This window comes from Macrotis lagotis, chromosome 7 (genome assembly GCF_037893015.1).
Source record: "Macrotis lagotis isolate mMagLag1 chromosome 7, bilby.v1.9.chrom.fasta, whole genome shotgun sequence".
Classification (NCBI taxonomy): domain Eukaryota; kingdom Metazoa; phylum Chordata; class Mammalia; order Peramelemorphia; family Peramelidae; genus Macrotis; species Macrotis lagotis.
Genome location: NC_133664.1, coordinates 186,113,748 through 186,129,497, shown reverse-complemented (window position 1 = coordinate 186,129,497; position 15,750 = coordinate 186,113,748). Strand labels below are relative to the sequence as shown.

General features: G+C 39.6%; 1 protein-coding gene across 3 annotated transcripts in view; it reads right to left on the bottom strand.

Moving 5' to 3' along the window:
* KRAS (KRAS proto-oncogene, GTPase) overlaps positions 1-13,210 on the bottom strand; it is a 41,563-nt gene extending 28,353 nt beyond the window's left edge. Inside the window, exons 1-2 of one of the 3 annotated variants that reach the window (XM_074194235.1) lie at positions 13,071-13,210; positions 8,933-9,054 (exon numbers count right to left, since the gene is read on the bottom strand). In XM_074194235.1, coding sequence (XP_074050336.1) covers positions 8,933-9,043 — 111 coding nt within the window. In that variant the 5' untranslated portion in view covers positions 9,044-9,054; positions 13,071-13,210. Of the gene's footprint in view, positions 1-8,932; positions 9,055-12,331; positions 12,351-13,070 lie in introns of those variants that run through there. The other 2 variants (XM_074194233.1, XM_074194234.1) reach the window with 2 other exon arrangements.
* Positions 13,211-15,750: the final 2,540 nt, after the last annotated feature.

The window sequence follows — 15,750 nt, the reverse complement described above, 5'->3', positions numbered from 1 at the left end:
AAAAAAAAGAATGCTAGAGATAGGGTCACAGATTCACCAAAGTACTAACAAGTTCACTATGCACAATGCCTTTCACATAACAGATACTTTAATAAATGGTTATTGACTAATAACCTTTGAGATTTTGTTTTAAAATTTTATATTACAAAGGGTCTAAGATGTGAGACACTGATAAAAGTGTCCTATGAATTTTGATCTTCAAGTTCTGTAAAAAAGAAATAGACAAGTTCAGAAGCTTCTCTAAGGAAATTCAGCATTTATTGCAACACATCTCTATTATTACCAAGGTGAATAGTAAATATAGTGCCCTATCTACTAAAACTATGCATTTGCTTTTATTCATTCACTATTTTATTACTGATATGCTTAAATAGGATGTCTCAAAAGACACAAAGTCTTAATAAGAGATTGAGTTCCTTCTTTTAATTTGTATCCCTATTCCTAGCATAGGGCCTGGAATATGTAAATTACTTAATAAATGCTTGTTAATTGACTGATCTAACTTTAGACTATACTAAAATGGTTTTTAGAATTAAGTCCAATAAAAAGACATAAAAATATTGATTCAATTGTGTGTATATACATATATATACACATGTATACATATTTTAAAAAATTTAAGAATACAATCATTAAAATTAAACTAATGTGTATCTAAGAATACAATTTAAAAATCTGATTGCCATATTCTTCTGAAATAACTATATAGACCAGAGGCAGCTAGGTGTCACAATAGATAGAGCACTGGCCTTGAAGTCAGGAAGACCTGAGTTCAATTCTGGCCTCAAACACTTAATAATTACCTGTGTGGCCTTGGGCAAGCCACTTAACCTTACTGCCTTGCAAAAACTAAAAAAAATAATAGTAATAATAAATAACTATATAGACCAATAAATTAAAAATAAAGAATCCCAGTATGAATTAAAATTTATTTATCAAAAGCAAAATGTTGACCAGTAGAGGGCAGGTCTGAGAATTTCTGAAAAAAGGTAGTCTAAGAGGTTATTAAATATATTAAGTTTAATAAAATGCATCTTTAACTTTGCAAGAGTAATTGTAAGTCAAATATTTTTAAAAGATTAGAAAATATGAACTATTTATACCATCAATTCAAATATTTCAAATAAAGCTATCTTATAGTCTTTAAATTTAAAAATTTTAAGTACTTGTCAACAGAAATAGGCAGTATCAATACTATATATATATGTATAATATGTACTTACATAAAATTTCTGTATATGGCTTCTTAACACTGATAGCTTTTTCATTCAACTTCAAGCTTTATTTCTAATTTTGCAAAAGAATTATCTCCTACTATTTCAGTATTTCAAAGAGTGTGATTTAGTGTGGGCATTCTTTCCACTTGTACAAACTGCAACCTCTTTACATCTTAGTAATATTCTTGTCAATTACTGTGGTGGCAGCCAGCAATGTGGAAATAAGCATCCCCCAATTTGGTCCTCATGCCACAAACACAAAGTCCTCTCAGAGATCAACTTAAGAGATAGTTTTTCAGGTGAGAAAATTAAGGTCCAGTAAAGTTAAATAATTTGCCCAAAGAGTATTTCCCCTTGCCTGATACAGAGCCACATTCAAAGTCATTCCAGATGAGTTAGTGTCTTTCAGAGCTTGGCACTCTTAACTCACAATCACCTCCACCTCTTTAATAAATCACTAGAATAGAAGCAACAATGAGCTAAATTAAATCTGAGAAATACTGTAAGAAAGATCTCAAAAAAGGGATGACGACAAGGTGACCACTGAAAACAGGGTGAAAAAGGCAAATCATATCCAATGTTAATCACATCAACAGGCAATATGATATAATGAAAAGAACAATAGATATGAAATCAAAAACACCTGAGTTTGAATCTCAATTCTGCCATTTACTTAGTATCTGTGAGACACTGAAATGACCATTTAACTCACTTTGCTCATCTATACAAGGGTAAATAATACTTGTACTACCTACCTCTCAAGATTACTGTGATAAAAGTGTTTTGTAAACAGAAGACTACAATTTAATAAGACTTACTGTTATTAACAGCAGAGTGTATGGTATGGATAAATCAATGATATTGTAATGAAAATAATCTTACTTGTTCTTAACAAATCACACATTTTGTGCCCATGTTAGCTAAATATTTTTAAGTCATTTTCAAGTCCTATTACTGTAAAAGGGTCTTTCCTTATATCAATAAGTGAAACTAAAGGTTGCCTTTTGCATTCAGCTAGTCATCAGCAATTGTGAGAACTAAAACCGAACCAAACAAAATACAGTTCATAATTATTATAAGCTAAATTTTATTAAAAGTATTTTCTGGGTGGCTAGGTGGTGCAGTGGATAGAGCACTGGCCCTGGAGTCAGGAGTACTGAGTTCAAATCTGGCCTCAGACACTTAAATAATTACCTGTGTGGCCTTGGACAAGTCACTTAACCCCATTGCCTTGGAAAAACTAAAAAAGAGTATTTTCCCCAGTAACAGAAATGTCAAAAAATTCCCTATAGTTAATTTTGTTTGGAATCCTATAGTACTTATTAATCATCACCTCAGTCATAAAAGTATTAAGAGTATGAGTCAGATGTACACAATAACACATATGTCATATCATAAAGCATGATTTCATACCATAATTTATGGCTTCAAACTCCAATATAATTAGCAGTTTGGAACAGCAAGTTTAAAGAATTACTTCAGATACAAGCATTCAGAATCTATAGCTCAGATCTATTGGTATTCATTTTTTCTTATAGACAGGAACTAATTTTCTATTTAAACTCAAGCAAGGTGGGGCAGCTAGGTGGGGCAGCTAGATGGCACAGTGAATAGAGCATTGGCCCTGGAGTTAAAAGGATCTGAATTCAAAAAATTTTGTCTCAGATGCTTAACAATTACTTAACAGTTATCTTGGGCAAGTCACTTAACCTCCACAGCCTTGCAAAAAACAAAAAAGACAAGCACTGAGAAGATCAGAGTCCAATCTGACTGGGTTTAAGGACTGCCTTTGACATATACTAGGTTAAGAGATTTTAGGCAAGTCACAATCTCTCAGTGTCCCTAGGCAACTCTTTGAAATTAAATTTCAGTCAAAAGCTAATCTTTTTTGGTGAAGTCATTTTTTATGTTGGGTGTAAAAGACCTTCAGTGATAAAAAGCAAGTATAAGCAAGTATTATAATCATAATCAAACATTAAATATCATAGAATTTCAGAAACCATCTAGTTTAGATCATTTAGAGGTCATCTAGTCCTCATCTGAAGCAGTTAATTCCTTCCCCTCATAACAATCTCACCAAATGGTTATCTGTCTGAAAGATGGGAGCACTATGTCATGATTTCTATTCTACTTTTAAGACAGCATTAATTCAAAGTCTCTCCTCATATTGAGCTAAAATTTTCTTGTAATTTTCACCCAATTTATTTTCATCTGAGCTAATGAAGGAAATTTCCAATATATACTGTCAATCTGCAAAATACAATTATCAAAAATTCACACTAGCGAGAAACCATAAAAAGAATTATTTTGAGCCCACTATCTAACAGTGTATACATACTATTTCCTTCAATAGAATGTAACTTACTTAAAGGCAGAAATTATTCTTTTTATTCCTAGAGCTATTTTAATAATACATGGCAGAGTAGGAACTTACAGATTGTTATAGCTTCCTACAAGATCACATTCCAAAAATTGTGAATATAGAGGTGATGAATTCTTGTCTTTGAAATTAATCAAGATGCCTACTTATGTCAATCAGTGAAAGAAGACACTGATTTTTGAAAAATTATATTAAAGATTAAAAATAAGTATAAGCTAATAAGGAGACAGATCATCAGCACTTCCCTATTTGGACTTCTAGTTTAGCCCAGACCTCAAAGAGTTGAGATTTATTGATTCATAACCTCTACCATCATCAAAAGATCAAAATTCACATAAGTTATTCTAGTTTATCTTCTTTCTTGACAATAGATTTACTGATCTATTTAATCATGTTGTCAACTGAATTGACTATTTCTTATAGGAGAGAATGAGAGTATTGTGATGATTTTTCAAGGAGGACCTAGGTCAGTTTTATCCAAATCAATTGGGAAAACTATGTGATGAAGCTAAATTCTATCATAACCTCTTTACACTTGATTCATATGGTAGGCTAGCTCTGTGGAACTAGCCAATGGAACTTGGGATGAATTTAAAAGGGTTCATTTTAATTTTTTCTTTAAAAAATATAGTATTTTTCTTACCCTAGAAAATATGACAAAAAGTGGGCTATTTGATTTACATGGATATTTTGTTGTTAATCAAATTTTTAAGTCAAGGAGCAAAAAAAATTATAGGATTATTTGTAAAAAAGGGCTGTTTTTCCTGTCCTTCAGTGGTTGAAAAATTTGCAATTCTTTTGTTTTCTGATGAGTTCCTTTATAAATTTTGAAAACTTCCAGATCACTGTAAAGCATGCCCTTGACCACTACTGAAAAATTACAACTACATTGTAGCATATCTGCAGAGTCAAGTTCTAGATTTCATAATTGAAAAGTATCAAGAACATCTTTGGAAAAGTTCAGGTCAAAATGATTTAAAGAGGGGTGGCTAGGTGGAGCTTCGGATAGAGCACTGGCCTTGGAGTCAGGACTACCTGAGTTCAAATCCAACTTCAGACACTGAATAATTACCTAGCAGTGTGGCCTTGGGCAAGCCACTTAACCCCATTGCCTCGAAAATCTAAAAAAAAAATGATTTAAAGATTTAAGTCTAGGGTTGTTTAGCTTAAAGAAAAGTATGCTAAAAAGTGACCTAATAGGAATATGTTAAGTGTTATTAGATAGGAGGGAATGAGTTGCTTAAATTGAAGAAAATGGGCTTAAATTGAAATAGAATGATATATAAAGATTTCCTGACAGTGAAGGTAACTAAATGCCTTGGCTTTGGTTGTGTTATGATAAATATTAGTAGATAACTAAATGCCTTAGCTTTGGAAATGTTATAATAAATATTCATTTCACTTTGTAGAACTGTATGCACTTTCTTGGGTAAATTAAAAGGGAATACTGTCATTAAATGGATTTGTCATCTAATCATTTTTTCTAATTATGCAATTTGTAAAATTCATCAGTATGATTTTTACAGTTAGGATTACCTATGACTGACTGAACTTCATAAATCCACCTAGTAACCACATTTTCTTTGTTGATCCATTAGATAGAATCACAAAAGTACTTTTTTACTAATGAAACTTGATTCTAACTTTCTAAAAAAACCTGTGAAAACATCTATTTAAATGTGTGTAAATAGATGTTAAAGATACCAAAAAAAAGTATATATAAACCCTTATCTATATTCTTATTCTAAATTTTCTCTTTTCAGGAAATTCTAAAATACTTATATAGTTGTGTTATCCTACTGGTGCATATTGAGGAGGATGCAGTCCTGGAATTTCTTTGATGTAGGAAATTCAGAGGAAAGAAATTTGCTCAGCCAATGAAAACAAACAACTATTCTACAATTTCAAATCTTAAGAGAATCAGCCACTGACATGGCCAGGGTCACACTATCTCTCAGTGGGAAAACTAAATTCAAGTCTTCTTGAGATGGAGGCCAGCTTCTCTATCATGCCACAATGCACCTCCCTCTTAGACAAAGTTAGTTAGAACTGTTAATGTACATAAGAACAATTAAGAGTTAAGCAGTTCAAGGGTGGTGAGGAGCAGCACTAGCAACCTCAGTGGAGCAGGGACCCTTGTCACAGTTCCAGGGAAGAAGAGAGTACTTATGTTTGCTCACAGACTAGAATAGGGAACGCCTTTCCTAAATAATACCACCTTTCCTAAATAATACCACCTTCTAAGAACCCAAAACTTAACATATCCTTAGAAATATCTCTGAAAACAATTGTACTAAACCCCAAAAGCTTGGGACAGTGAGCTCCCTATGCTACAAACAGAATCCTACTTTAACAAAGAGTTAAAAATCAATAGACTGGACAAATGAACAACAAAAAGAGAAAAAAAAAATTATGACCACAGACCATTACTATGAAAGGAAGATCAAAACAGACACTCAGAAGAAGATAAAGTCACAACTCCTACATTCAGAGACTCCAAGAAAAATATAAATTGGTCTCAGGCCATGGAAAGACTCAAAAAGGATTTTAAAAATCAAGAGGTAGACAAAAAATTGGAAGAGAAATGAAAGTGATGCAAGAAAATCATGAAAAGAGCAGCTTGGTAAAGGAGACATAAAAATTCGAAGAAAAATGACACCTCAGAAAACAGACTAGGCCAAATGGTAAAACAATTATCAAAACCAATGAGGATGAATTGAAAAGCAGAATTGGCTAAATGGAAAAAGAGGCATAAAAAATTCACTGAAGGAGAAAAACCTCCTTAAAAAGTAGAATTGGCCAAATGGAAAAGTAAGTACAAAAGCTCAATGAAAGAAAATAATTCCTTAAAAATTAAAATTGCACAAACATAAGCTAATGAATGACTCTGAGAAACCAAGAAACAATAAGAAAACCAAAAGAATGATAAAATAGAATACATCCATCTCATTAGAAAAATAACTGACCCAGAAAATAGATCCAGGAGAAATAATTTAAGAATAATTAGATTACTAGAAAGCTAAAAAGAGCCTAAACATCATCTTTTAAGAAATTATCAAGGAAAACAGTCCTGATATTCTAGAGCCAGAGGATGAAAGAGAAATATAAAGAATCCACAGATCACCTCTGAAAGAGATACAAAAATGAGGGGAAGCTAGGTGGTGTAGTGGATAAAGCACCGGCCTTGGAGTCAGGAATACCTGGGTTCAAGTTGTCTCAGACACTTAATAATTACCTAGCTGTGTGGCCTTGGGCAAGCCACTTAACCCCATTTGCCTTGCAAAAACCTTAAAAAAAAAAACACAAAAATGAAATCTTCCAGAAATATTATAGTCAAATTCCAAAGCTCCCAGGTCAAGGAGCAAATAACCAGAAAAAAAATTCAAATATCAGGAAGTCACATCAGAATGGCACAAGATTTAACAGCTTCTACATTAAAAGATCCGAGGGCTTGGAATATATTATTGAGAGAAAAGGCAAAGGAGCTAGGATTAAAGAAAGAATCACCTATCTGACAAAACTGAGTATAATCCCTCAGGGGGGAAAAATAAACATTCAATGGGACTTTCAAGCATTCCTGAGGAAAAGACCAGAAATAAACATAAAATTTGAAGCATAAAAGTGAAAAGGTAAAGAAAAATCACAAGGGACTTAATAAGATTTAACTGCTTACATTCCTACATGGGAAGATGATATTTCTAATTCATAAGAACTTTTTCATTATTAGGGCAGAAGAGGCCAGTCTGAGTTGGATATGAAAAAAATAAAATTAAGAATTGAGAGACGAAAGTACTGGGAGGAAGGTCAAAGCAGTACGGGACAAATTATCTCACTATAAAAGAGGCAAGAAAAAATTTTTATAGTGGAGAAGATGGGAGAGGTATAACGGAATGAAGGAGGGATGGGGAACCTTTTTTCTGCCAAGGGCCATTTGTATTATTTATATATTTGGCTCATTCAAGGGCCATACAAAATGTCAGCTTAAAAATTAACCTCCTACATTTAGTCAAACATTTAATTAATCTGTCCTTAAAAAGCTCCTAGATTTATTGAATCTCCAAGTCCTGCATACAGTTGCCTTCCGTGCCAGACCAAATGAGTTCTTAAGACAGGATGTTCCCACCCCTTTAGTAAGTGAATCTAACTCTCACTGGAATTGGTTCAAAGAGGAAATAACACACACATACACTCAACTGGGTACAGAAATATAAGTTACACTATAGGAAAGTAGGAGGGGAAGAGGATAAGAGAAAGGGGGGAAGGGAGATGAGAAAAGGAAAAGGTGACTGGGGGAGGGGGGTAGTCAGGAATAGCAATACACTTTTGAGGAGGGACCTGGTGAAAGGAGAGAGGGAGAGAGGGGAAACAGGATGAAGAGAAATACAACTGTAATAGAAACAGTTAATAAGAGCCATTTCCCCAAATGGTAAAAGATATAAACAGTTTTCAAATGAAGTAGTCAGTGATCTAGACATATGAAAAAATGTTCTAAATCACTATTGACTGGCGAAAAGCAAACAAAACAATTTGAGGTACTATGTATACCTAATAGATTTGACTGATAGGAACAGAAAAGGAAAATGACAAATGGGAAAGGGATGTGGGGGGAAAAAGACATTAATGCACTGTTGGTGTGAACTGAATCAACTGTAGAGCAATTTAGAAGTATGACCAAGGGCATATAAAACCGTGCACACTCTTTACCTTAGCAATAGCATTACTAGATCAGTACCTCAAGAGATAAAAACAATAAGAAAATGGACCTATCTATACAAAAATATTTATAGCAGCTCTTTTCTGGTGGCAAAAAATTGGAAATTGAGGGGATGCCCATCACGTGGGGAATGGCTAAAGAAATTGTATTATATGAATTGTGATACAATATTATTGTGCTATAAGAAATGATCAGGTTGCTCTCAGAAAAACCTGTAAAGACTTAAAGAAGCTGATGCAAAATGACATGTACAGGATATAAAATAACAGTAATATTGTAAAATGATCCACCATTAATGACAATTATTCTCAGCAATACAATAATCCAAAACTCTGAAAAACTTATGATGCAGTAGATAGAGCCCCAGCCCTGGGGTCAGGAGTACCTGAGTTCAAATCCAGTCTCAGGAATTACCTAGTAATTACCTAGCTGTGTGGCCCTGGGCAAGTCACTTAACCCCACTGCCTTACAAAAAGAATAAAATAAAAAATAAAAAAAATAAAAAAGTTAAGCAGTTCAAAATTAATTTTATTGTATTTCTCACAATGAATCTGAAATCATTCCATTACATGTATGTTATTATTTATTATCACATTCATATAATATTTAAAATAGACTTACCTCTATCGTAGGATCATACTCATCTACAAAGTGATTCTGAATTAGCTGTATCGTCAAGGCACTCTTGCCTACGCCACCAGCTCCAACTACCACAAGTTTATATTCAGTCATTTTCAGCAGGCCTTACAACAAAAATAATAATAACATGATCAGACTATTCTTCATACATAAATTTAATGTTGCCCAAACTCTTCTACATGCTAGAAATGAAATAGATACCAACCTTTATATGGACATACACTTTTAGGAAATACTCAAAACAAATCCAGTGTGAACAGATAGATACCATAGCTCTTTTATTGAATAATCTGATTAGACAACTCTTTTTAGACTGGCCTTTGTATGAATTTTGTGCTCCTTCTCACTGAACTATTTCATGACTTCATGGATGAAAAGTGCATAGACTACAGAACTGCACACCCTCAACCAGAGTTTTTGAGTTTCTCCATGGCTGCCATTGTCATTTTTCTACAAAACTATTAGCTTCTAAAGAGATGGCAATGGCTGCAAAATCCACAGTTAAGAGATTAACAGGGGCAACAAACATACCTCAGCCTGATTCATATAAAACTGACAGGGAAGTAAAGTTAAATAAGGTTAAAAGTATTTAAGAATAAATTATTCTATTAACCAAAACATCTATTTTAAAAATAGGACACAGAAATAGTTTTCCCTCCCATGAAGAAACTGTTCAATATCAATTTATTCAACATCAAGAATTTGACCTGCATTCCATGGTACTACATACCTGCCTGCCTCATACACAAATATACATACAAATAAGTGTGTATATATGTGTATACATGTAGTATGTGTGTGTATGTAGAGAGAGTGGCTCTTAATTTCCTCTATGGAACCAAAGAAAAAAGTTCACATAAATAGAAGGGAGTTGACACTAATCCAAAGCTAGATATCAGTTTCTAAACAAATTACTTAAATGCATGCACACAAAAATTTTCAGTTTGTACATAAATATACATGTACGTTTACATAAATGTTCATAGAAAAAAGGCATTTTTCTACTGGGCTCACCCAAGAACAAGAAATATCTAAGTCAAAATCCAGATATTCTGGTTTGTCAAATAAACCATTCCTTCTCAGTCTGTTTTGAGCCCTACTCACCAGAAGGGCCTTAGGCTCTAAGTGTTTGTGTCAGGTGAAGAATACTCTTAATTTACCTTGTTCCATACCCATTTGCCTCCAATACAAGAACCAGGAACTTGTATTACCCTAGTTCTTAGCCTAGCCTCTCATGCTTATTTGGCCCTGTTCCTATAATGGTCAATAACTAAAGGCATGGAGAAAACCTGGCATCTTTCAAAGCTTAAGCAGCAACTCCTACCCAAGGCCTTTCTCAATTTCCAGAAGTTACTAGTGTCTTCCCAAATTAATTCATTTATACTTTGTATGTGGTTTCCATGAATATAATGTAATATAATACAAATGTAATAATATAATATAATGTAAGTTCTTTGAAGGCAAGGGCTCTTTCCTTTTGCTCTGTGCCTTATCAACCAGTAGGGCCTGGCACACAGCATGTGTTAAATATTTATAGAATCTGAGCCATTTATTCAACTCCTTAACTGCTGCCCCCCAAAACAGTTCACCTTAAAGTCCAAAAAGCAAATGCTAACTCAAAGAAAGCTTACCATTAAGCCCAAATCTTTAGCCTGGTATTCATGACCTCCACAATCTGAATCTAGTCTCCACCACTATGGTGCACCACTTTCCTACATGTACTCTTTACAACCCTGCCTTCTTGGAGTACTTGGAGTCCACTGAGGCTAAGTGCTTTTCTATATGCCTTTATTTATGCCTGGAGGGTCTTCCCCTGTATCTGCTTACTTCAATTCTATACATTATAGATTCATATTTGAACTGAAAAGGTCCTTAGAAATTATCTAGTCCAACCCTCACCCTCAGGTTTCCCTACCCTGCAAATTTATGAATGAAAAAATTAAGGGTTAGAAAAATGAATTGCCAAGTCTCTCAGAAGTAAAGTTAAGATTCAAAATCCAGTTGTTTTGATTAAATCTGATGTTCCTAAATTAGATTTACAACCCTAGTCTATGACTGGCATGAGGGGGCAGGAACAAAGCCTTTCAAAGTGCATAAAAGAGCTTGTACTTTGGGATTTCCTGGCTCCTCTCTCCCATCTTGAGAGGTGTGCCACTTTGTGAAGATATTTTAATAAAAACCATTTTAATCACTCTGGGGAAAAAAATCTAGTGTTCCTGGCACTAATTTCATTCAAAGAATAGGGAACGACCCTGTGACTTCATTGGTCTAAGGAAAACTACCAATGCATTCTCTGAACTTTATAATCTTAGGGAGTGGCCTGGTGCATTGAGAATTGAAATGACTTGCTCTGGGTCATACAATCTAAACATGCTACAAGGTAGGACCTGAACCCCAGGTCTTTCTAACTTCAAGGCTGGTTCCTGGCCTACTTTGTGGCTTTCCTTCAGAGCTCTTCAAATATAATTTTGTCCCCCAAAGCCTTTTCAGATCCTCTGAACAGGATGGAATCCCCCCCCCCCCCAAATCGTATCACGGTTCAAGGAAACAGACTTGGGAAGTGTTCCATGATTTGTTCAAGTCACACAGGAAGCTGACTGGATAAGCTTTGACTTCAGGTCCTCTAATGGTACTAGACAATATGATCCTAGAAGGCAGTTACCACCGATATGTGAAGTGTCTAATCTATTTTCACTGAATAAACCAATGATATTTGTGTATGAACAGTTTTCAATTTCTGTTACACATTAACAAATTCTGCAAAGCTGATGTAAATAAGATTGCATTTTAAGTTAAAAGAATAGATGATTCAATGTCTTTAAAAAAAATCATATTTTTGGAGCTGGAACAAGCAATATAGTATTAATAAAATAATACCTAACCTTTATTTAGTCCATGCTATATGCCAGGCACACTAACAAATGCTTTATACTTAACTGACCCTCATTTTACAGATAAAGCAAATAAGAGTTTGAGGGACTTGTCCAGGGCCACCCAACTAGTAAGTCTCTGCGGTTGCATTTTAACTCAGCCTCCAAGCCCAGGCTCCTATCCACCGCAGCACCCCCAAATCCATCACTGTACAATACAAAGGCGAAAACGAGTCAGCCGGATTTAGCGGCGGTCGCAGAGCCAAGAAGAGAACTCAGCAGTTCAGCCTTCAGGATATGTCCTGATCTGCCTCCTTCGGAAGAGTCCCATCTCCATGCAGCTGGGTAAAACAGGGCTGCACTGGACCGTGGCTCGGCCCCGCGCGCTGCCCGGCCGCCGGGGTCGTCTCGGGCTCGGAGCCCGGGCCGCCTCACCGGAGTAGCGCGCGGCCCCCGCCCCCACCCAGGAGCGGCCAATCGGGGGCCTGGGCTCCGCGGGGCCCGCACACACCTGATCCGGAGGCTGGGCCGGGCGCCGGGCGCGGCCGGACCCGGCCGGTGGGGCCGCGGGGCGGCATGATCGCTAGAGCAACTTCTGAGCCTGTCGCTGCGGACGGACAGACGCACAGGCAGCCGCCTCTACTTTGGGGGCGATTTGGTGTTTTTTTTTTGCTTAAAATCAACTTGACTCAGCAGAAGCTCGGGATGAGCCTCCCCGTCCCCAAGCCCCGCGGGCTCGGCCGCTTCGGCCGCCACTCGTCGGGCTCCGGGCCCGGCCGGGGCCCCGGCGTCGCCCCCACGGGGCTCCCGGGAGACTTCTAGATCCACCGCCCCCCCCCAGACAGACAGACAGACACGCGCGCGCACGGCGTCTTTGTTCGGAAGGGAGGCGGCGGCGGCGGCAGAAGTTTCTGGCCGCGTCCGGAGATGCTGCCGGGGCCGGGCCGGGGCCGGGCCGGGCCGGCCGGGAGGGCGCGGAGCGCCGCGCGGCGCAGCCTGGCTCCACCACGCCCGGACCCGCCCTCGGGGCGACCGAGTCGCGGCTCGCCCGGAGCCCGGCCGGCTCTCCGGGCAGGGAGGGCGGGAGGAAGGAGAGAGGGAAGGGGATTCCCGTGCAGGAAGCGGCGGCCGGGCCCCCGCCCCCCAGGACCCCTAATTCATTCAGCCTCCGTCCGCCCCGCCCAGCCTGGCGCCGGGGAGGAAAGGTCGGAGCCCGGGCAGGCATGGGGGGGGGGGGCTTGGGGCCCTACCTCTCTCCCGCGCCGGGGAGACGCTGGGTCCCGGGCCCGCACGGCCGCCTGCCGGGGCGCCGCTCTGGAGCCCGCTCGGAAATGGCGGGGGCCGCGGAGCGCAGAAGGAGCCGGAGCCCGAGGCGCAGCCGCCGCCGCCGCCGCCGCCGCCGCCGCCCGGGGAAGTCGAGCGCCGAGCGGGCGGATGGCAGAGGCGAAGGCCGAGCTATCGATGCGCTCCGCGTTCGGCCCCTCTTCAGGCGGGCAGAAGAGAGGAAGGAGCGGCCGGGGCGCCGTGCTCAGCGGGAGCGCGGGACGCCGCCGGGGGCCGGACTGAGAAGCGGAGTGGAGGAGGAGGAAGGCCGCCGGAGCGAGGCGCGCCTCACGTGCGGGCGGAGCCGGGCCGGGCCGGGCCGCGGGAGGGGAGGCCGCAGCGCCAGCTAGCTCCACGCCCAGCCTGACGGAGCGGCGGCCGCTGCCCTCCCCCCACGCCGCACACGCCCATCCCTCCACATACACACCGAGGCTGCCAGCTGGCCAATCCCCTTCCGCCCTGCGGCCCGCACTCCCGCCCACGCGCCTCCACAGCCACTCAGCTCCGCTCTGCCGGCGCACGCTCCTCCCCCTCCCGCCAGCCGCCACGCCCTCGGGTCTCCCCGCGGGCACCCCGGGGCCCGGGTCAGCACCCTGGGGGGGAGGCGGCCCCACGGCCCCGCCTGCGCCCCCTCAGCCGAGACCCGCGTCTGCACCCGTCCTCGCGGCCCTGAGAGCCGGCCGCGCCGCCATCCCGCCAAGCGGCCAAGCCCGCGGACTCGCTCTTCCCTCAATCCCGCCTGCCAGGGCTCACCTGGGCCCTCCCCCGGTGCCCGCAGCTCCCAGTGGGGGGCACCTCCACCTGTGCAAATGCAGAGGAGCCCTTGCTGGGGCCCGGGGCCCGCCAACCGCTTCAAAAATAACTTACAGTCTTAAGCTATGTATTTTATGTCATAGATTTTTATATTTAATTTTTTTAATTACATTTAAACTAAATACTTTTAACATTTGTTTTTTAAAAATTGAGTCCCAAATCCCCCCCCTTCTTGAGAAGGTAAGCCAGTTTATATAGATTTTACACGTGCATTAAAAACAGTCCACAATTGCCATGTTGCAAAGAAAAACGTAGGCCAATCTTTCTCTGTAGATGGATAGCGCTTTTCATCATAAATTTTTGGAAAGCCGCCTAAATTTATTGGTTTCCACAGGCAACAAAGGGGTCTGCGACCCTCCCCCACCTTACTACCACCCCACCAAAAACAGAAAAACAAGGTCAAGAAGCCATGACTTATTCAAGGTCAGACAGCCAGTAGGTGTCAGAAGGACACTTGAACCCAAGTTTTCTGGGGTCATATCACACTGCCAGTTTTGGAATGCTTTCTAGTCTCACCTTTGCCTCGTAAAACACCCTATTTCCTTCAGAGTTAAGCTGCTAGAAGACTTTATTAGCTCCCTTTCCCTATTTCCTCTCCCTCCCCAACTCCCCCTTCCCCCACCACTACATTGCCTCTCAAGAGTACTCCCTCCCTCCTAAAAGGGTCTTGTATTTACTGTATCAGCATAGTTGTTTTATGCTCTCCTCAGGCTAGCCAGCTAAGTGGACCAGTGGTTAGAATGCTATATTTGGAATCAAGAAGATCTGATTCCTTTCCTACCCTGATTTCTTTATCTGCAAAAAAAGGGGATAATTGCAGCACCTATCTTCCAGTTACATGTATTTAAATCAATATTACTTGCACATGAAGTCTAAAGAACTAAGGACTAAAGGAAAATGGATCACTGTTTTTATGGGGAAATCCCAAAAGATTTCCTGTAAGAATGGGATTTGAGCTGGCTCTAAAAAATGGACCCAGGATTATAGAGTCAATGAAAAAAAGGCCCCCACATATACCATACTATTTTTGAAAGTACTTTTTGTAGTAGCTAAAAACCTTGAAACAAGGTAGACAAATCAATTGAGTAATAGCTAAATCAGTTGTAATTGTAATAAAAAGTTAATGTGATATAAGAAAATATGAATTTGATGAATACAGAGAAGCATGTAAATACATGAACTGATTCAAGGTGAAATAAGCACAATATATACAATAATTACCACAGTGTAAATGGGGGTGGTGGGGGTGTGGAAGGGAAGGAAAAACAAAACAATACCAATTGAATGTGGTGAAATGATGATGACCATATTGCCTCTCAATGAAGATATCTCTGCTTCTTTGTAAGAGTGGGGACTATTGGGGTGGTGAACTGAATAAGATGTAAGACTTTTTTGATGCTAAGCTGCTCTTTATTATTTTGAAAAAAAACAAATTTTAATAATATCATATTTCCAATCCAAGCATCTCTAAGCTGGAGAAATATTCAAAATGCCATCTTGTCTCTCTCTCTCTCTCTCTCTCACACACACACACACACACACACACACACACATAAACACACAAACACACACAGAAACAAATACACACAAAAACACACCCCCTTCTATCCTCAGAAAATTTGAGGTAATTCATAGGCATTTATTCAATTTTGAGTTAACATTCTTTTCAGTCTAATAGAATTAGAGTCACTAAAACTTCTCCTAAGGGCATTCATTCCTCTTTTGACAACTCCCCACCCAGCCCCCAAGATCGAAAAAGCTTTCTCTCTCTCTGGTAATTAGTATCTTAATCCT